Raw genomic sequence first — 22,394 nt, 5'->3', positions numbered from 1 at the left:
TTCAATCACATTCACACAAAAACAAATCTCAGGGCATAAATTCACTTCACTGGAATCTGAGACATATATTGTCAAATGATTCGCATACACACAGTCAGACATATGGCCGCAAATGGACACGCGACCAGACATAGCACACCCCATCACACATACAAACACACACACCTAAGATTTTTCCAAGTTTTCCTCCGGGTGATTTCTCTCTCCAATGCAGCCTAACACAGTCCAGGATGCCACTACAGCAGACTACATCTAATTGAAACAAATGTGAGAACCGTGCAAAACAACTCGGCTCACTTTACCCTCAATTTAGAAATTTCAACCGAACACTTCGGCGGCTGTTTCAGATTAATCCCCCTCCCTAAACCAGATATCTTCACTCTGTGCCAATGATCTCAACAAAAGAACGTAAAAGGGCAAGAATGCCTGCATAAGAGCACACATCCAATTCATTAACTGTCAAATACTGACATATAAAAGGCATCAACAACATAACAGACATACAGAGAAGAAACTGTGTCACTTACCACTCGTGGTTTGGTTTTAAGTTGGGCAGAGGACAGCTCATCAGAGGACTTCCTCTGCAGTTGAGGTTCATCGGTGCCAATTGGTGCTGCAGAAATGGACCCAACACCCTCGATGACAGCTCCATCACTAGTTGCAGGGATATTTGAAGTCCCCTCAGATGGATTCAAGGCCAGGATGTACTGTTCCGTCACATCCTCCACAGAAGGCATTCCTTCCCTCTGGCTGTGTTGTGGGGGCTGTGTGGGATCTGGGGTCTTGAAGGAGCCATCTCGCTGGTCTTGGGTAGTGTGGGTGTTGGTGGGTGTGATGTGCGCCATACCAGTGAACCTGCCACATTTGTGCCCATGTTTGGGCCCGGTATTAGGTGGAGGCAGTTGAGGCAGGATGGATGTGGATTTGTCCAGACTATCTTCAACAACCTGATCCTCCTCCTCCTCTTCCTCCTCTTCTTCTTCCTCCTCCTCCTCCTCCTCCTCCTCCCCATCAACACAGGACTGCTGATGTGGGACCCTGTGTGTCCGTTTCTTATAGCTGCGTCGACTTATGCAAGGAGACAATACCTGGTCCAGCTTCGGGTCAAAGGGGAAGCTGGACATCTCATCACCCATCTTAGAATTGTCATTGCGGTCTAGATGGGAGGGCATTGCATGCTCTGACTGAGACCGGGCCCTCGTACTGGAACATGGCAGCTTTTGCTCGCTGCCCAGCTCCCAGAGCTCATCTCTTTGTTCAGACAAAATTGGCTCGCTGCTGGAAGGTGGGATGGTCTGCTCTAGCTCGTTAACGGGCTCGTCTGGACGCTTCTGGACCTCTGGTGCCTGGGTGGCCAGTTCTCCACGCCGGCTGGGGTCGCTGAAGCTCTTCTTCTTCACCGTTTTTCCATTCGCCTTCTCGTCAGTCAGCCGGTCCATGGCACCAGGTTCGTGCACGATGCTGTGGATCACGGTACTGTAGTCTCGCAGAACATCACTGCACACCGAGAGGTCGCTGGCCGCGCTGCAGGTGCACTCGGACAGGTCCGCTGCGGACGAGTCCACGCCCATGCCTGCCTTGGAGTTCAGGGAGAGTGAACCGAGCAAATTGCTGTCCATGGAGAAACTACTGCCGCCATCCTCCGTTACAGGCCGGTGCCGATGCGGCATGGGATCGCTGAGGGAACGGTATGCTGACTCATTGTTCGACTCCCCGTTACTGCCATTACTGGAGTCAGAGCCATTGTTTCCAGCTGTGGAGAACTTCCTCCGTCTTCGAAGAGCACTGGGAGTAGGCGGGGCCTCTAAAGCCACCTGATTTACATTTTTATTGATGCTTATGTCTCCTTCTATGGCCACTGCCTCATATTCCGTCCTTACAGAGGGGGTTCGACTGGAGAGAGACTTCTCTGGTGTCATAGCAGGTGACTGTTCTTCATACAGTCCAGATTGAGTCCAAGCAGTGAGTGTCTGGCCCAGCAGGTCTGTGCTGGATGTCGGCTCTCTGGACGAGCCGGCCTCAGGTTCTGTGACTATTCCTTCATCTGTCAGGCTGGACTCATGGCCAGAGAGTTCATCCAGTGACTTATCACAGAACAAGTTCTCTTCAGAATTTCTCCTCGGTAAGCACTTTTCACTCTCTCCACTATCAGTCTGTTCTTTATATCCAGCAACTGCAATCTCCTGTTGCTTAAACTTTTCTGGTTCTCCCCCATCTTCCTCCATGTCAAAATCTTCTTTTCTTTTGAAATCTACATTGTTGTCATAATCATCCTCCTCCTTCTCGGCACTCATCCGACAAATATCTCTTATTACCCGTCTGGCTTCTTGAACGTAGCATTCTTGTAGAGGGGTAGGCATGCGCTCTTCATAGCCATAGACTCCTCTGCAATCATCACTTTCCACCTCCCTGTCAGAGACCACTATCTGATCTCCATCCCCTTCGCAGTCCAGTCTCTGTTCAGAGGAACTCCTCGTAGCTGACCTACTCTTGGAATAGCGCTGCCCTAATGGCACATCTGAGTATGTAAAAGACTTGGCCCTCCTCAAAGTGGCAGTGAGGTCCTTCAGCGAAGGCCGTCTGGCGGTGAGCCCTGGGGTTCTTGAGCCCACTCTGTATGCAGCTGGTGTTCCCTGAACACCCTGAAAGCTGGATTTCAGCCCCTCCTCTGCTTCTTGTCCTCTCCGTTTCATCCTCAGCTCTGATAAATCGGTTTTCAGGTAGCTTAGCAGCGAGAGGGTCTCTGAAGCAATATCAGGATTTGACATAGATATTCTCTCCGCATCTTTCTCATTAAAGACAGAGCTGGGCGATGCTCTGCTTTCGGAAGTGCTGGAGACACGCTCTCCTGGACTTGAACTAGGCACCAGCCTCGGCCGGACTCGAACGGGTGTGCGAGAAAAGTTGTCTCCGTGGCCAAAACTTGGCCATCGGTACATAGTGGCATTACCATGATAAGTCTTGCTTAGGACTGAAGAGGAGGATGGGGAAGTGCATGATGGCTGATCCCCTTCCTTCAGAGTCTCAGTGCTGGAGTATCTGCTGCTACTCCTTGACCCCAAAGGACTGGAAAGAAATGAGGGGATGTTTACTTTCGACACCCGGGACACAAACGGGACAGACCCAGTACTGTTCTGTCCCTCAGCGCCTTTATATAGGCGCCTGTAGGTGTCTTGAACCAGGAAGGAACCTTGAACTGGCTGCCCCCGTTCCCGTGCCTGCCAGGCCCTGGACCGCAAGCCCTCAAGCCTGCGGCCATCCGTCTGGGCATCGCAGGACTGTTGGTGACACTCAGGATGCTCCATCATCACAGACTGTCCATCACTGTCGTCTGACTCCCCATCACCTCTGCTGCAGCTGCTTTTCTTCTTTTTCCTCAAGGAGCGGCGGCGAACGTCCCTGCTGTGGTGGGCTAACCCTGCAGGACTGTCTTCCTCACTGCCCGAGGACCGTCGCAGCGGCTTGGCCCACGCGCCATGCTTGTTCCTGGAGAAGTCCGTGCCGGTCCCTCCGTTGCTGCGGCTCCTGGCTGTCTGTTCCCCAGCCCTGTCCTCCTCTTCCCCGGAGCTCAGTCTCCCACGAGCGCTGGCACCGTCTACTGAAGCGCTGGTCTGAGGTTGCGAGGAGCTATGCAAGGAATGCAAACTGTCTGACGGCCACGTCCCTCTCTGCCTACTTTCCTGCAGCTGCTCACGATAAGTACACGAGTGAGAACCGGCTGGCTGAGCGACAGAACTACTGCGAGGTGGGGGTGTCGGGGCAGAGGGCCGGAGGTCACCGTCCGGTCTGCCACTCTGGCTCTCGGCTCCCACTCTGATACCTCTCTCGCTCTCTATTCTTAAATCTGGATACTGCCTTCTTTTCGTGCAGCTAAGATCACCATCTTGAGAATACTTTTCGGTGCTAAAAGCAAAGTTAATACATTGACACTTATTCTCAGTGTGGTTTAGGAAATCCACACACTGTCTGTTAGGTTCATGGTCTGAGCTGTATGTCTGTCGCCCGGCTGTCCTTGGCTGCAGTGGTCTGTCACATTGGTCTAAGGGGGTGCCTTCTTTTGTGTTGAGGGAATGGTGAAGGTGATGGCCAGTCAATTTCAAGTCATCTGCATCTGACGTTGAACTGTGCAGCTTCCTCTGACCTTCCCCAAACAGCCTGCGTATTTTTGTTACACTTGGCCAGCTCGAGTCAATGTGAATAGTTTCACCATGGGAAGAGCGGTAGCTGCGATGAGACTTGTATGGCGAAACCCCTAAGACAAAAACATCATCTTCTGAATATAGAGCATTACTGCTACAGTCGACAGAGCCAGTAATTTCAGAATAGCTGCTCTTACCTGCGTTTGTGGCACCTACAGTCTTTCGAACCCTCCGTCTTTGACCTCTGTCTGAATCAGAGCCAGATACAGACTCTTGAGCTGAATTAAACTTTTGTTCTGTACATTTTTCAGCTGTAAGCTCTAGAGGATCTTTGATCTGATCAGATAAGCATCCAGCGTCCTGTAAAGAGTCGTCTGTATTTCGAATCGCGGGTGAAGTTGAGCTCGGCGTAGACTGTGTGCTCGGTCTGAACTTTTCTGAGAGCAGGCGGACCGAGGGCGAAATCGTATGAGGGAAGCCTTTCTTTAGCTCTGCGGTTGAGAGGCTGGCTGCTGAGATTTTGGAAACTTTTCTTGACACAGTAACGCTATGCGTATCCGAGGGCTGCGCGTTTTCGAGTGCTGTCTCGGCACCCTGAGGGGGAAGGGCTTTGCTCTCTAAATCCTCTGATTTGTGGTGTTGATCCTCGGCTCCCGAACGACTATTATTTACGTTCCAGCTTTCCAGCTTTTTGAAAGAGACACTCCGATAAACACCCGCTTTACTCTCCGTCTCCTTCTCGGCCATCGCGTCCGTCCTCCGTCTTTTGTATATTTCCCTGTTTTAGTTCATTGATAAATGATCCAGTGTTTTTTTCTTCTTCGTGGTTACTTACGCCATGAAAACTACCACAATGTCCCCATTTAACGACACGTTACTGGCGCTGCTTTCGAAAAAGAAAAGAGCGTATGAAACGGGGTCAACTGTTTTCAAAAACAAACGAATAGGCAAAGACTAAATAATGCGACACTTGCATGAGAGAAATTTGCGTCCTGACCTTTCGGCATGTTTTCCTCCCCGATACAATTTAATTTCCATCCGTGAAGGTAGAACGGGCTCAAAGATTGACCAGAAAGTTTTCTCCAACTTGTTCAACTTTGCAGACACTCTAAGAAGTTTGGAATCACATACATTGTCCAGCGTAAATCCCATTTCGGAAGCCGACTGTCTTTCTTTCAACGCATCCTTTGTTACAACATTGTCCCGGTGCGGTCAATTTTATTTTTGACATAATTAAGGTTTCGGTGACTTATGTCTTTTTACATGCAAATGTTTGGTTAGAGTGAGGGCGGGACTAAGCATGGAAAGGGTAGTCAAAGCCCCTGGGGTATGGGGGTGAAATGCTTTTCCTTTCTGATGTGAGAACACAGATATTGCGGACCGGAAAATCATACTGGCGAATAAACATTAGGGGATTGCGCACTCTATGAGGGTTTATGTAATAAAAAAGTTACTTTAAAAGGAATCAAATTTCTATTGCGGTTCTCTTCAGTCTGTACTTCATCTGTAAACTTCACGTTTATTTTTCAGTCTGCGTTGTCATTACTGTGAAGTGTAGATATTCTGCAGGCATTATTTGCTCTAGATCTTTTGTTTCCAGCGCTTCCAAATCACGAAGTTTATTTTGCTGAGCTCTCGTGTGGAGGTATTTCCAATGTGTTTCTTAGCAGCATTTGATGCAGCGATAAGCAGATCCATATCACAAAACACACGTAGTAGTACCAAAAAGCAACTTTGCTTTCCATTTATTGATGTCTAATACTTCTAATACCAATAATGGTATACAAGCTTTATGGTTAAACAAATGAGCAAAGAAACAAGCAATAGCAAACATTTTGTCATGACATAAACCTACGGCAAACTGCAAACAATTGGTTAATAAAACAGCTGCATTATTCTAGCTGTACATTCTTCTATTCTTGTAGCTCTACAGGAAATTCACATTTAACATTTAGGCACGCGCGTGCACGCAGGCACGCCCGCGAGCACGCGCACAGACGTTTCTTTAGCTGTAACCTTTACACCTTCACAATGTTGCAAGAGCATACACAGATCAGCTTTACACATCAATGTCACATTCTTGCAGGCTGATAAATGAAATCTCAAAATAAACGTGTTGGTCAAATGACGCAGCATGTACATTCTACATTGCACTACACACATTTATGGGTTTGCTAATCTAACAGAAGCATAATTTCTATGACCTCACAAATGCTGTCTACAGCTTAGTGACTGCTTACCTTTCACCAGAAGCAGAGAAAAGTAAAACGGAATTTTCTTTTGTCACCTGCTGGTTGGACTAACATATTGCTGTTTAATGACTTGTACATTAGTTATCTCATACCTATATGAGAATCTTCAATCAAGCGTGCATCATCCGATCCTTGTTAAAAACAAAATGTGCAATTTATGGTGTCCATATTAAATAGGCTGTATTATGTATTATGTCTTCATGGACACACTAGTTTAGAGATTTTGTATACATCTCGCTGTACAATCTGCATGCTTTTTGCAACTTCATCCATGCAGTTGTATTTTCTCATGATATAAATACCTCTCTTAAACAGAGCTTGGGAAAACATTTCTGTGGTATCTGGAATTATGCTCTGCGCATAAATACTTGCCCTTTAAATGGGTGCGTGTCGGATGCAGCTAACCACTTTTTACTGTATTGAGAAATAGCAGCGCTGCGACCACGACCTACAGCTTACTTAGTAAGCCGCGCCACCTAGTGGCTGGAAATGGTCAATAAACAAACTAGCATTCGTTACACTTCCATCTGCCAGCCTGCCAATGCCTCTTTATCCTGTTCTGAGCTAATTAAGCTGTAAGGTATCTCAGAAAGGGTAGCATGTATCCACAACGTAACTTCATATACAACTTGGTTCAATTATGATATTCATACATTGAACTGTAGGCAGTTATGATTTTTTATACATTTAACTAAGCAAAGCTTACAATATCTCCAAAGAACTTCTGTATTAGTGATTCAGTTTAAACATAATGTATACACAGCATGTTATTTGTATAGCACTTTTAGTAGTAGATATTGTCACAAAGCAGCTTTACAGAAGTCCATGTCCAGATGCCTGCAAGGTCAAATCTGTATCTTCATCTGTACCTCTAGTTGTGTCTCACTGCATCTGTAGAACCACACTGAGGCTGAGAAAGGTGCATTATTTTCATTACTGCAATGATCCCCCGCTGCATAAGCATCAGTGAAACTTGTTCAGCACTTTTGGCCCCGTGCAAGTGCAGGGACCCGTGTCTCTCTCACGTGTCTCTCTCACGTGTCTCTCTCCCGGCCCTTGGATCCCGTGATCCTGAGCAGGAAGCTGCGTGTGCCGTGCCTGAACTTGGCCTGTGTGAAGTAGAACAGGATGGGGTCTAGCACGCTGTTCATGCTGGCGAACGGCCTCGTGCTCTTATACACCACCGATAGGAAGTTCCTCGTCTCGCACGGGGCGTCTGGCCACGTCCGCACCAGCAGGTACAGCGTTTTGGTCACGTGGAACGGCAGGAAGCTGATGGAGAACACCAGCACCACGATGGCGATCATGCGCACGGCTTTGCTCCTCCGCCGCTGGACCATCTCACTGCGGGCGGCACTGGGCCGGCACAGCTCACGCGCCATGCTGCAGTACAGGCCCACGATGGCCAGGAAGGGCAGCGCGAAACCCAGGCACGTGAGCGCGATGCCGTAGGGGAAGTACTGTGGCGAGCGCTTGGGTGTGCTCAGGTCGTAGCACACCGTGCGGTTGCGCTGCGTGCCCGTGGCGGCGAACTCGAAGGTGGGGGCGCAAAGCAGCACCACGGCCAGCCACACGCAGCCGCACGCGGCCCACGCCAGCCGCCGGCCACCCCGCTTGGGCCAGTGCGCCATCGGGTGGCAGATGCCCAGGTAGCGCTGCCTGCTGATACACGTGAGGAAGAGGATGCTGCCGTGCAGGTTGCTGTAGAACTGGAAACGCACCAGGCGGCAGGCGAACTCACCAAATGGCCAGTAGTCCTGCCTGGCGTAGTTGTAGATCAGCAGGGGCAGGGAGCAGACGTACAGGAAGTCGGCCACGGCCAGGTTGAGCATGTAGATGGTGCTGCAGGTGAGCGCCCCACGCCTGGCCCAGATGCGCAGGATGACGGCCGTGTTGAGCGGGAGGCCCAGGATGAAGACCACGCTGTAGACCACAGGGAGGAGGTAGCGCTTGAAATCCTCTTTGTAGGTGCAGATGGGTAGAACGTCGGGGGAGGAGATGTTGTCCATTTGACCAGACCCCACTTCTCATCTGATACCCAGAGAAGAAAAGAGAGAACATGCGTGCTGTATACGGGTCATAGCTATTTGCAGGGGATGATATGATATCAAATCTTCACACTGAATCACAACAAAAGTCTAAGCACCTTTTGTTTGCTTACTCCCTTTTTAATGGGATTCCACATTAAAAGCTTCTTTTTTATAATTTACCTTTTACAAAAAAAGAACTTACAAATAAACATTTTGTTTGGAGTCAAAGCCATACAAATAAAAGCTAGCAAGAAAAATCTCTGATTGAATTATTAAATGTATTAATGAGCTCATTAATGAGCTGAGTTTAAAAAAACAAAACAAAACAACAACAACAACATCTGGTTGAGATAACCTTTTAAATCCAACCCAGGTTCTGGCTATTTGCTTATGAATGAAGCCAACACAGTAACCGTGCTTGGCAGACACACCAAGAGCACTGGTTACATACATGAATCACTCTAATCAGATTTGAAACCAGCCAAACTCACCCTAATTGCTGCCGTATGTTTAGCCAATGCCTGGCATCACAGCTGTGTTCTGCTGTCCACATCTGCAGGTGTACGTGTGTGTGGTGTGTTTTTATTCCAACAGACAGAGATGGATGCTAAAGAAGTTGTGTTCAGGTTTAGAAAGTTTTGCTTTGGACTTCAGGTATAATTAATTACTTCAGGTATAACTGATTATTATAATAATAGATATAATAACAAATACTCTAGGCTTTTAACTTTCGGAATGTGAACTTTAATGTGTCAGCCTACAGGTTGAGCACAAAGCTGTTAACATACATGTCTAATGAGTCCACACTATTAACTCACTATTAACACTAGTAAAGTAGCATTACAATGCGTATTTATGAAGGGTTTGCCTTCCAGATTCCATTAGTACTGAAATAAAGTTTTTGTGTGAATGTTTGAGCTTACTTTAAAAAAATTTGATAAGCATGCTTGTAACATTTTTAAAATTCAGAAAGATACAGGATACATCTTTAAAAACAAAACATAATTCTATCCTTGACAATGTTTGCAGATTATTATTATTATTATTATTATTATTATTATTGTTATTACTGAGTCCTGTATTTTTTGAGATATCAACATGGAGACAACTCTAGAATATTCAGTCTGATCGGAAAGTAAGCGCTTGTATACAGCATTTTGATTGGACGTCTTGTTTCCCATAGTAAATGAATGGCGGAATGTTCAGAACATTTATACACACATATACATTAGCAAAAAGTATTAAACATGTACTGCTACTGGTCAGCTATCAAGATTCACAACATTCCTGATTAAGAGGATATGCAGACCAGGTGTTCTCGCAGACGTCTTCAACATGTTGCTGAGCATCACCATCCCTACATGTCTTCAAGGCCACCACCATTGCCTTAGTGCAGAAGTCTTCACTGTCCTGTCTCAGTGATTACCGTCCTGTCGAATTCACACTCATCAAGTGCTTTGAGGCACATCAAGACGCAGCTGCCCTCCTCGCTGGACCCCCGACAGTTCGCATATCGTCCAAGATGATGCGATCACCACCATGTAAATTTGGCCCTTACCCACCTGAAGAAAGGGCCACATATATCAGAATGTTGTTCACAGACTTCAGTTCAGCACCATCACTCCTCAGCACATGACTTTCTGACATTGGGAGACCCCAGTCCGTCTGAGAGCAGCATCTCCGGCACCACCGCACTAAGCACTGGGGTCCCCCAGGGATGTGTGCTCAGTCTGTCTGTGAACTGTTGTTCACTCTGCAGACTCATGACTGTTCAGCAATGCACAACTAAAACCACACCACCAGCTTTGATGACAACACAACTGTGGTGGCAGTGATGACGAATCAGCATACAGAGAGGAGATGCATTGGCTAACGGACTGGTGCAAAGTCAACCTGTCTCTGAACGTGGAAAATACAGAAGAGATGGTGGTTGACTCCAGGAAAGTATGTGGTGATCAGTTCCCAATCCATATCAACGGCTCCTCTGTGGACAATGTTACAACCTCCAAGTTCCTTGCTGTCTACCTAGCAGGTAACCTCACCTGGACCCCTCAGCAAAAGTGTGCAACAGCTTCTTCCCACATGCCATGAGACTCCTCAACTTCCAGAGACTGAAACAAATATTTAACAGATACTGTATTCCATTTAATAGTACTGTGTTGCTAAATTAGTGTAATGGCTGTTACCTCAATGACTGGTGTATGTTATAAGCATATCTGTTAAAATATCTTGGTGTTATGCGCTGGTCGGTGTTGCTCTATATGTTATCTGTATTTCATATTTATTGTTTACACATATATTCTTCTGTTGTGTTGCACCATGGTCCTGCAGGAATATTATTCCACCTGTATATAGCTGAAATAACAATAAAAAACTTTACTCTCTTGACTCTTGATTTGACTGCTTAGATCTCCGCGGTGACGACGTAACCACCTTGCATTGACATAGCTACCACTTGGGATACCATAACTACCACTTAGCAACAACATAGCAACCACATAGAACTCCATAGCAACAATTTAGCAATTGAATAGCAGTCACCTGCAATACCACAGCAATAACTGACCAAGACCATAGCAACCCCCTTGAACACTACAGCAACTACTCGGAAGTCCACAGCAATGACTTATCAACACTCTAGCAACCACCCAAGATAGCACAGCAAACCCTTAGTCAGAACCTGTGTATTCTTTGCAACTGGTCGACAATCATGAAGTAACAGCATAATGACCACCTGGAACTCCATAGCAACCACTAAGCAATGGCAGAGTAGTCACCTGGTATACCATAGTAACCACCTGGAATGCTACAGCAACCACCTGGAACTCCATAGCAACCACTAAGCAATGGCAGAGTAGTCACCTGGTATACCATAGTAACCACCTGGAATGCTACAGCAACCACCTGGAACTCCATAGCAACCACTAAGCAATGGCAGAGTAGTCACCTGGTATATCATAGTAACCACCTGGAATGCTACAGCAACCACCTGGAACTCCATAGTAACCACTTGGCAACACTCTAGCAACCATTTGAGATATCTTAGGAAACCCCTGGGAATCACTTAGGCTGCTCAATCACTACATTTCCTTCCGAAAGTGGACTTTCCTGGTTATTTTATTATTATTTCTTTACACATTTTAATATCAACATTTAATTGTAAAAATCTTAAATACAGTTTCTACTTAAAAAATGGCATGCATTTGATATAGAACCTCATGCTACTGTTGTCCACACCTACATGATTTACTTTTATGATTCATACTGTGACACTGCCCCTGTTCTTCACCCGTGGCACGTGCGTGCCTCTATAGCTCAGAACTGGGCAAAGGGACATCTGTGTATGTACTTGTGTTTGTGTGTATTTGTGTATGTGTAAGGAAATGTGCGACGTGTGCAGGGAAGTGCGGGGGCTTTTGACTGCTTCCTGTCAAGATCAAAGCCTACGACAGAGACCTGTGACCAAACAGGAAGCTGAGAACTCAGGGGGGACATTCTTAATAGTGGTCAAAAATACACACTCAAAATATATCTGAAGAAAAGAAAAAAAGATAAAGATTAAAAAATATATTTTTGTATTGTTAAAAAGGAGCTCATAGGTTAACGCCTAGATGGTTGACCAGGGTTGGAAAATGCCTGAACTTTTTTGCTGTTGTTCAATATTCACACCACTAGAAGGCGCTGCAGTAACATTTTAAGCATTTTTGGGACGGACATCAGAAACCAGCATTTATGACTTGGAGGTCAATTCTTAAACTCTCTGGCTGTGTCCCCAAACCACTGTTTCGTCTTTTTCCTTATGTCCTCTCCTCATATAGATCAAAGTTCACAAACAGGAAGAGGGGAGGCGAGGAGAGAGAACAAACTGCAAACATTGCTGCTGGGACTCAGGATTTTTAATGTGAATATATATATTTTTTTCATTCAGAATTTAAGTAATCCTTTGAAGAGTGATATATAATCAATTCATCCTACTATTTGTTCATGGCTTAAACTTGGCCCCATTTAAATGACAACACCTCACACTGGTTAACAAAAGACAAAACTGCCTTGTGTGTTTATGTGTTGCTGGGGATTTTACGCATAACAGTGTCACTGCTTCTTTGAGAGCGATTGGCCATCCAAAAACATCCAGCCAACAGACACTGGTCAGACGCTGACTACTGAATAAGAGTCAGACCATGGCCAACATGAATTGTTTCGAAAGAATTGGCTAGTGACTTTATATTTGTAACTGCGAGTTATCAGTGGTGGGTTTTTATTGTAGGGGGAACATGTTCCTTATATAGAAACTGAGGGGTTTGTTTATATATTTATGTATGGATGTCAGCAAAGGATGCATTTCCCTCCTGCTATTTTCATGGTATTCACATTTCCTCATTGAAGTATATCTTATTTCATGGCATTGAAGTAAGTCTTACGATTTTCAGCGGTGACGTTACATTTTCCGCTGTCAGTTCACCGCTCTGATGTCTTATACAAGTGAACGATAGTGGTATCCAGTGTAACCTAACGTCCAGTTGCACCCAACCCACATCAAGTGCCATTTATTATTGTTTTTTTAAAAAACATCCAAAGCAGTTGAGACTGAATAGTCGCTCGGGTCTGCTCATTACCATAATTACCACAATATGCCATAACTACAATATGTAGATATAGATGTAGGAAGTGAAATATCTAAACAAATACCAAAATGAAATATCTAAACAAATACCACCACATTCTGCTACAAGGTAACTGGCAGGACTGATGTCATAAGCACTACTCGCATACCAGACTGCTCCATGCTGGCTCATTTTGAAAGAGTCCCACCTTTGATAATGAGCCCCCCTAGACAAAGACTAAAATACCACCCCGCCCCTCCCCAAAAAACCAAAAACAAAACAGAATTTGCAACACATCTTCACATCTGGGGTGATGATGGAGATATCGTAACAAACCAGGGGTGGGCAAAAATGTCATTGCAACTCCTGGAGAGCCTGCTTCGGACAAGAAAGCTGGTTGCGTGCTAGTAAGTCTCTGAACTGTCTCCCGTAAATTGGCAGAGATAAGTGAGGATCCAAGACCGCTCGGTATGCATAGAAGTATACAATACTTTGTAAGTTTGAGGGGGGAAACTGGGATGTTATAAAGGAAGCTGGAATGAGAGACAGTGCTCAAGCGAGGGTGATCCAAGTCTGGGCAGGGAAAGGCTAGTGGGCTGGACCGATGCTGTCACAATAATAGCTACTGGACAGCAGCCATTTATCACTGACTAGAGTCTGCAAGTGTATATCGGCTATGAGGCCTGGATCAAGTGTCACCTCATTTGGAATCAACAAGTGGGTCTCAACTGGGTGGCAGCTCTTTAAAGGGGTCATTACCATAACAGCCGAACTCTGTCTCTCTCTTTCTGCATGTGTGTGGACATGTGTTCAGCTGTTTAAGAGGTCATTACCATAACTGCTCTCTCTCTCTCTCTCTCTCTCTCTCTCTCTCTCTCTCTCTCTTTCTGTGTGGATATGGACATGATCAAGTCTTCAAGGGGTCATTATCATAACAGCTTAACTGTCTCTCTTCTTCTGCATGTGTGTGGATATTTGTTCAGCACGTTGGTTGCACAAGCTGCTCTCATGATGATGAACATTTAGTAACGATGATACCAAAAAATATAGTACAAGGCATTGAAATAGAAGACTGCGTGCGAGTACGTTGGTGGGAAATGGATATCAGGTCCATTTCTCTATTTGCGCCATGGGTAACAGTGAAGATGGAATATGAATGTCTGGAGGAACTGACATGTTCTGCATGCAAGGTGTATGTGTGTATGATAGCATATATATATGTGCATGTGTGTAAGAGCTCTGGAGCGTGTCCAGCGTGCAGCACTCCATATTCCGACAGGTGGGAGACGAGGTTTTGCAGCAGATGACATGTCTGAAGATAGCTCTGTAGGAGCTGTGTACACACGCACGCGCACGCACACACACACAAACACACGCACTTTGAGTATCACTCACATGAGCCTGAGCCGTGTGCAACTGTGCGTTTATTATAGACTTAACCCAGTGAGGCCCATGGTACAAACTCTGCTCAGTATAAAGAAACTAGATCTCCACTCCCTTTTCTCACTGCTTGTGATTGCAATTAGATCCAAAGTAACAGGTTCTTTGCTTAATGAATCATAGCTTACTGACGTATCATTAGTCACTGACAACATTTCTTAAGTAAAAAAGATTTTACGACATGAGTTAAGTTCTAATTACTCTTCCTTTGTTCCATAAGTTCTAATATCCCCAACAGACACAGGCTGGCAAGGTGTCTAACGCACGGCACGGTTTGATTCAGTCAAGAACCATGTTATACACAGACAAGCAGAACAGACAAGCACTCCAGAGAGCGATGCGTTCAGCAGAGCACATCACTCATATGGAACTTCCTGACCTGCAGACCATCTACTACAAGTGGTGCCAGACCAAGGCCAGAAGGATTGTGAAGGACCCCATCCATCCCGACAATAGGCTCTTATCTCTGTTGAGGTCAGGGAAGTGCTTTCGCTCCCTGAAGACCAACACAGAGAGACCGAGGAGGAGCTTCTTCCCGCAGGCCATTCGGGCCCTGAATCAGGGCAGCTGATGGAACTGATGGGACTACTCTTTGTATGATGTCCACAATAACATCATAAAAACTGTAAATTGTAAAAACTGTAAATTGTACATTGTATATGTGCATAGTATACATCCCCTCTTCATTCATCATAACATTTATTTATTCATTAAACCGCATCCATTTCCCTGTATCTCTTCTCGGCCACCGACAGAGCAGTTGTACCATGTACAACTATGTACGTGACAAACTTTGAACTTTGAACACAACTACACGAGTACATAAATACACAAGTATTTCCAAGTCTTTTCTTTTTTTATCTTGTCCTTAACAAGAAAATCTTGTCGTTAATATTTATCAGGGGATTTGACTCTTCAAATAAATCCTCAAAGGAATTGGACTGTTGGACAGTGTCCACAACACACACACACACACACACACACACACACACACACACACACACACACACACACACACACACATCTAAAACAAATCTGCCACTGTGCTACCTCATCATTTTGGGAAAATGTAAAGAAACCATTAATGGTTAGAAGTCACAAAATCTTTGATGTTTTCACCTATTTTAGAAAAAAACAAAAACCAGCCAGTTATGCACTTCCACAAAATAAGGCAGACAAAACCGATGGCACAGTGCACATGTGTAGATCACACCTGTGTGGAACATCCGTCCTTCATAAGAAATGATAGCATACTGCGCACAACGAGTCATGCTAACGTTTCATCGTTATTCACAATTGTTTTAGTCCAACTAAAGTCTTTAATAACTAGTTTCTCTGGTGTTTTCCTTGCATGTGAAAGAGAAAACAAGGTTATGTTACAAAAACAAGTGATGAGTCATTGTCCTTGTGGTTGAACAGATATCATAGCACTGACCCGAAGCGCTCAAACAACAGCACTCAAAACGGGAAAGTGCACTGACCAATATTGTTCAGTGCACTTTCCAGTTTTGAGTGCTGTTGTCTGCCAGAGGTTCATAACTTTTTTTACTGCTAAACACATTTTACTAAAGATAAATATGTGTTTTTTGTCAACTGATTAGAGGGGAAAGCATCAGAAATGGTTGTAATACAATAATAGTGTGATCTATATGTATATCTCATGAAGTGGCCCATACGTCCACAACACTACTACAGCTGTGAAATGTAAAACAACTTAACTACTTAACTGCTTAACTACTGCTCACTGACAAGACAATTCCTAACACAGGCTGATGGAAGCAAATGACCTTTTAGATGTTTCCCACCTTTCCTCACAAATGTTGTTTTTTTTTGCATAATCTTTCTTGTTTTGCCTACATCTATTGTAAAGAGACATCTCTGTCACTATGCTTGCGGTTTCTATATGTTTTAAAGAGTGAAGTCCCATTAAAATGAAGTGAAAGTCCCATAAAGTGACTCCCATTAAAACATTATTTCTGCTGTAGGATTTTAGTTACCCAGGTTTTTGTTCTTAGATAAACTTGTCAGAGTAGTTGAAATGGTGATCGCAGAAAGCATTCATGGCAAGATTTCTAATCTAATGGACTCCTTAATGAAAACACAGCAAGTTCTATCGGAGTCTGTTTTCAAAAAGCCTTAGAAGCTATCTGCATCACAGCGGCCCAGACGTCAAAACAGCTCTTGAATTCATGAAACCGCGGGATAAACTATATCAACAAAAAGTCAGTGTTTCTAAATATGCAATGTCCACCATCGTTCTAACAATATGGAACTGATCTGTATTGTAAACACAAAGTTAAAGGTGCTTAACGCAAAAAGAGAGGCAGTGCAACTTGGAAATGCAGAAAACGTTTTGTTTTAGCAAATCATGACGTCCTGCTGTATGGAATGGAATGACATTGCCTTTACTGCATTGTCTTGGGAAATTTAAATAGCATATATAAATGGGAATTGGGAATTGCAATCACCGTGTTGCTAAAACGGGGTAGAGTATTGGAGGGCAAACAGATACCACATACTTGAACAATCAATCTTCTTGGTTTGAATGTGACGGTGTCCATTCGGCACAATAAAGTGAATGTCACATGTGCTACCATAGCTGGCAATTTTTTTTTAAAAATTAAAGGACAAAACCTTTTGTATGTTATAGGTTAGTTCTTAGCAATTTACGCTTAATACAAAACTTAAGTTGTCCTGGAACAGTTCGTGTTTTAAAAAAATATCCAACGAAAACATTTCACCCCGGTCGTATTTTGAGAGAATTTACCTCGTTATTGCCAAAGCGTTGTCTTCTTTCTCACTTCATAAAGCACGCAAAAAACAGGTGCCGAGTTGGATCTATCGGAAAAGCGTTGCGCTGTCGATCAGTTCTTTAGGACAAGAATTCCATCCATTAAACTCAAAAGAAAAATACAAACCGAGTTTATTCCATATAAACACCAGGGGTTTTAAGCGCCCTGTTTAATAAACCCCAGAGGATGTAGCTTTTCCTGCTCACACTTTTGGGCTAAAGCGCTCTTCTGTTAACCGTCAACACCGACGCTGCGCTTTGTCATGAGTGAAATGAATTGGTGAAATAAGATGGAAAAAACAAAAGCTTCTGTCGCAGCCATGTCAATTAGCAAGCGACACGAACATTACCGTAGTGATTACACTTCTACTTCCATCAGTGATGTGGCACAATTTTCTTTAATAGGCTCGATGCTGCCAATTTTATACATATTATTGACCAGAGTGTGCAGGCTTTTACTGGTCTCATACTTCGCCTATACTGCTCTCACGCCAGTTCCCCTCGAGCAAAGGCGACAAAGAACAAGTTACAACAAAACGTGGAATGAAAACTATTTTGGGAACCGCGACACTTGCCTATGTAAACGTTACTGACATTGTAATGCCTGGAGCACTGTTTAGCTGGTCTACCGGGGTACAAAAGCGTGCACGGCACACGCAGCTGTAAGCACTTCTTTAAAGTTTAGTTTGAAGCTTTTTTGAATAGTCAGATACAAGAGGCTAGGAACATAGTTTTGCTATCATAAAATCCCTTGTACACACAAGTGACCCATAATAATATTTTATTGATCTGGCCAATCTTGTGCTGAAATAAAATGATATAAATCTCGATGGGGTTACTTTCAGATATAATTGTACTAAAAATAATATTTTGGTATACGAAAACTGCCAAAAATTAGCTGCACTCATAGTTGAGCTTTGAATAAAATGCCGTTAAGATACAAGAAAGCGAAAGATGACGGCTAGTGAGAATCCGGAACCAGAGAGGGTCTACTCAGATAGAACGCAGTCTATCCAGATACGGTCGGGACATTTGACACCAAAGATTATAAAGGCTTTTAATTTACTCTTGTCATACACCTGCCTCTTACTGCTAAAGATTTAATTCCCGGATGAAATCTTGACCCAGTCAATTTATACTACTATGTCACAATAATGAAGTAATATATCACTATATATATGAATATAATAATTATATTATTATCTCACAATAATAATGAGCTAATACGTATTATTAGTTCTTACTGTATTTCTATTGCGGTTTGTTTTGTTGTCTGCATATTGTTTTTTTGTTTTTTTTCCCTTATTCAGTGTTATCTTTTCTACGAACGTTGTTGTCCTAAGCTTTTGTGTTAGAACTCCGATCTGTTGTTCTGTTTAGATGCCTGCGGCTTTGTTGTTAGAGCAGTGGAAAAGCCAGTACCTAATAGACGATATATTAACCACGCCCCTTTCCCCGAGGCTGCCACAGTACGATGTGCAGTAGATGCCCAGTCTTTCATTTTGGTGCTTTCCCGCTGAGTATATAGTTAACTGATAGCCAGTTTCCCACAGAGGTCATTAATCAATTGCTGTGAGCATGCGCCCTGTCCTAGGCTACAAGTAGCATGTCTGTAAGTTAACGCTTAATTATGAAACATGGGTGATTACATTTTCACGAGTCTACATTTGAAAGTTCAGTAAAACGAAATTTTACATTGTCAGAGAAGTGTAAACATGTATGTATGATAAAGTAACTTTCTGATGTCTGATTTGAGCAGTCGCCACATGTCTTGTACAGCACGAATATTGAATTGCACCTTGAAGGTTTGCAGTTTTTCCTTGCAGAACTGGTTATGAACAGTAAGATTTGTTTTTTGATGTTTTTAAGGGATCACAGGGATCCAGACATGTCTCAACACTGTGTTCACTAACTGAATCACACATATGGAGGTAACCAGATTGTGCAGATGGCCATACAGCCATACAAGCCATACAGATGGCAGTATTGTGGCAGAGAAGGAAACAAACATGGCCGTTGCGATGAGAAGATACATGTTGGCTTACAAAAGGCATGATCTACAAAACATGCGGCCCTTACGTGTTATTGTCCTTCATCTATCCCTAAACGTACCTCACAATTTTGTATGGTGTACACCACAGACGTTTGTAAACGCAATAGCACATCATCATATAGATCCAATCCTCCTTTAGATCACACACAAATCTTTGTTCTGTAATTAGATATTACAATATATCTCTAAGTCTCTTAACAAATATTGTATAATGAAGTAGTGGGAAGTATGAGACCACATATAAAAGCATTTTTTTGTGAAGATGGGGGTGGAAGCTTTAGGGTACCGGGGGCCCTCTGGGTGCTCTCCGTGGTACTGAGGTTGAATTTCAGCGGCTCAGCATTGCACCAGCACCGCAGGAGGTACCGACGAGCTGTAGCTGAACCCGCTCACCATCCAGGGCCATGGCAGAGAATACCAGCCACTATACTGTCGTGCCCCTTCGTGAGACGTCTGGAACGTATCTGTGTCTGGAAGTATCGCACGACTTCAGCACCGCGTAAGCCATTCCAAAAATGCATGGATTACAACCTCAGGACTGACCACATAAGGAATTTCAGCCTGTTGGGTACTGCTACAAAGAGTCTGAGCCACATGAAACCACTGAGAGTATAAAACTTGATAGAAGTCTAAAGGAATGTTGTGGTAACTAAAGGTAGGCGCTGGCTAGGCGCGAGGGCTCTTCCTGTCAGTGAAAGAGAATTGAAACTTGCTGATGAGTGTGTGTTGCGACACACCCCCTCTGCCCCATCATTTCAGATATATCATCTGCTTACTGTCATTGTGCTATTGAAGAAACAAGAAAACGTGGTCATAACGTTTCTGCTATGCAATACCTCTTGCATTATTTTGCTGTGAATGATTCACACTGCACTTTATGCCAAAGCATTCAGCACAGATAGCAGGTTTCAGCCATGCAAACGGTGAGCAATGTTGAGCAGGACGTTCCTCTCACTGCTGGGGACGGTTTGCTTTGGATGTGGCCACAGGTGTAGGACAAGAACAGAAAATTAAACAAAGACAAAAGGAAACAGGAGATTTTTGGGCTTTTTTGGGAAAAGTTTTTAATAGTTATTGAACGTTCTACATCATCTTACAGTAAATATTATACAATTACAAACTTGGCTTAATTCTGTCACCAAGATCACTAACTGATCTTCAAAACAAAAAACAAAACAAAAAAAACAACAAAAAAAAAGGCCCCCGCCAACCAAAACAAAAAACAAAAAAATCCCATAAACGACTAAGCTAAAAAAACAACAAAAAAACCTTATAACAAAACAAAACAAAACAAAACAGATTCACACTTCATATCACAAGCCTGATTTGGGTTTCCCTGCCTCAAAAGCCCACTTGTGTTCCAGTTGTATTGAGCTCTTCAAGTTCCTGCTGCACAGATGAAAGCGCTGTCTTCAAATCTGCTACAACCAGGCAAGAATATGGTAACAGTACAGTTACCACAACATAGTGGCATTATGGAATACGAAAGACTAGGGAATCCTCTTATCCTCTCAAGATCGGTAAATGTAGTTGGAAGACGATGACTCTCACCCTTTTTTGCTTCACATTCAGTATTTGAATGACAAATATTAAAGAACATGACAAATAGCCGCTTTCCTTGATAGCAGTGTTCTGAGTAATAGCATCATCACATTTCGCTTGTTCATAAATCTCCCTGTAAGAGGACTGGAGGCCGAGAGAATCAGCAGGAGAGGACGGCCGTCTAACGTCACCCTTACGAACTGTCTGAGATTCTATGATGAGTCTTTTGCCAATAGATCAAAGTGAAGGACTCATTTTCCCGTAAATTTCTACAGTACTTCAAGGGATTCCTATTGAGGCTTCTATAAGAGCAGATGTCAGTGCCTGCAGGAACATCAATTCAAAGGGAAATGATCTACATTGTAATTTGGCAATTTACTCTTAGATAATTCGATGGAGCAAAACCATTCAATTCCAAAGGAAAATCCATCATATCAGCTGCCTTTATGAAATATTAGCATTTCCAAACTGTCCTTGTTGAAAATTTAATGAGGCAATAAATGAATCATAATTTGAACTCCAATTTTGACATTCTTTTTGTAGATCTTTGTTTCTAGTTCTTAGATGGGAAGCACCTATTTTTGAAGCACTTTTTTTTTTTTTTTTTTTAAAGAAGGATCTCCTTTAAATGGCACAACTATCAGAATTCCTGTATATAACTGTAATACGACTTCACTTCAAGGCAAACTGTTATAAACGTGGGAATGAAGAGCGTTTAAAGGTGTGAGCAGGCACAGGAGCTGAGAGGCCCCAGAGGCTTGTGGTGTGAAATGTCCCTCTGCCACACATACTGAAACACACCACACTCCAAATCAACCAGAAAGATCGTCTACTTAAGAAAAAATCAACATCAATGATCAATAAAACCTTAAATAACACTTATGGTAAAAAGCGCTATAATTACAGATCAGAGTGGACTCCATTTCAGCGAACTGTCATTTTTAAATTTATTCTTCACCTTTCATTAATTCTTAGTTTAAAATACCAGCTGCTTATGTTAACCCACCCCTGCAAAAAAAAAAAAAAAAAAATTTAAATCCTAAATTTTAAAGGTTTTAATTCCATCACGCAAACCAACAAAAGTCTACCTGTTTTAGTTCTGGACCAGTGAACTCATTAATAACTTTATTAATAATTGCATTGACTAAGTCTTGCATTACAAATCGATCTGTTGCAAAGATATACAAAATATATATTTCACTGCTGCCATTTCACTGTTTATCTTAATACTGTTCTTCAGATTAGAGGGCCATTCAATATTAAGAGAAGAATGTGAGAGGCAGGGAATGACAGAGAGAGACAAAGGAGGTAATTTTGCACTTTGATCCAAACATCGGCTTAAGGATGCATTAACATTCAATTGCAGAGCAACTTCCTTTATTGCTGAAGCCCGAGGCTGAAAACGCGCTCGGTTTGCAGCTGCTTGCCGTGCTCTCGTGCGTTTACCCGCGGAGGTCGCCAGGATGTTTTGGGGGCGTTCTCTCCCTCATTCTTACACCTCTCACTCTCCCCTTCACAGGGAATGCCTTGTTCCCCTCCCTCA

General features: G+C 43.6%; 2 protein-coding genes across 5 annotated transcripts in view; both read right to left on the bottom strand.

The window, feature by feature from the left end:
• LOC113576977 (rho guanine nucleotide exchange factor 17) overlaps positions 1-5,569 on the bottom strand; it is a 55,859-nt gene extending 50,290 nt beyond the window's left edge. Inside the window, exons 1-2 of one of the 4 annotated variants that reach the window (XM_035525037.1) lie at positions 4,337-5,569; positions 528-4,252 (exon numbers count right to left, since the gene is read on the bottom strand). In XM_035525037.1, the coding sequence (XP_035380930.1) occupies positions 528-4,252; positions 4,337-4,886 (4,275 nt within the window). In that variant the 5' untranslated portion in view covers positions 4,887-5,569. Of the gene's footprint in view, positions 1-527 lie in introns of all 4 variants that reach the window. The other 3 variants (XM_035525036.1, XM_035525035.1, XM_035525034.1) reach the window with 3 other exon arrangements.
• A 299-nt stretch (positions 5,570-5,868) lies between these two features.
• Positions 5,869-17,709, bottom strand: LOC113576949 (P2Y purinoceptor 3). Its single transcript, XM_027009342.2, has 2 exons — positions 17,233-17,709; positions 5,869-8,422 (listed from the first exon to the last, which is right to left on the bottom strand). Exon 2 carries the CDS (start codon positions 8,398-8,400, stop codon positions 7,426-7,428), a length of 975 nt encoding a protein of 324 aa, XP_026865143.2. The 5' UTR covers positions 8,401-8,422; positions 17,233-17,709; the 3' UTR covers positions 5,869-7,425.
• Positions 17,710-22,394: the final 4,685 nt, after the last annotated feature.

The sequence above is a fragment of the Electrophorus electricus genome, chromosome 4 (genome assembly GCF_013358815.1).
Source record: "Electrophorus electricus isolate fEleEle1 chromosome 4, fEleEle1.pri, whole genome shotgun sequence".
In the NCBI taxonomy this organism is placed as follows: Eukaryota; Metazoa; Chordata; class Actinopteri; order Gymnotiformes; family Gymnotidae; genus Electrophorus; species Electrophorus electricus.
This window is presented reverse-complemented; position numbering and strand designations above follow the sequence as displayed.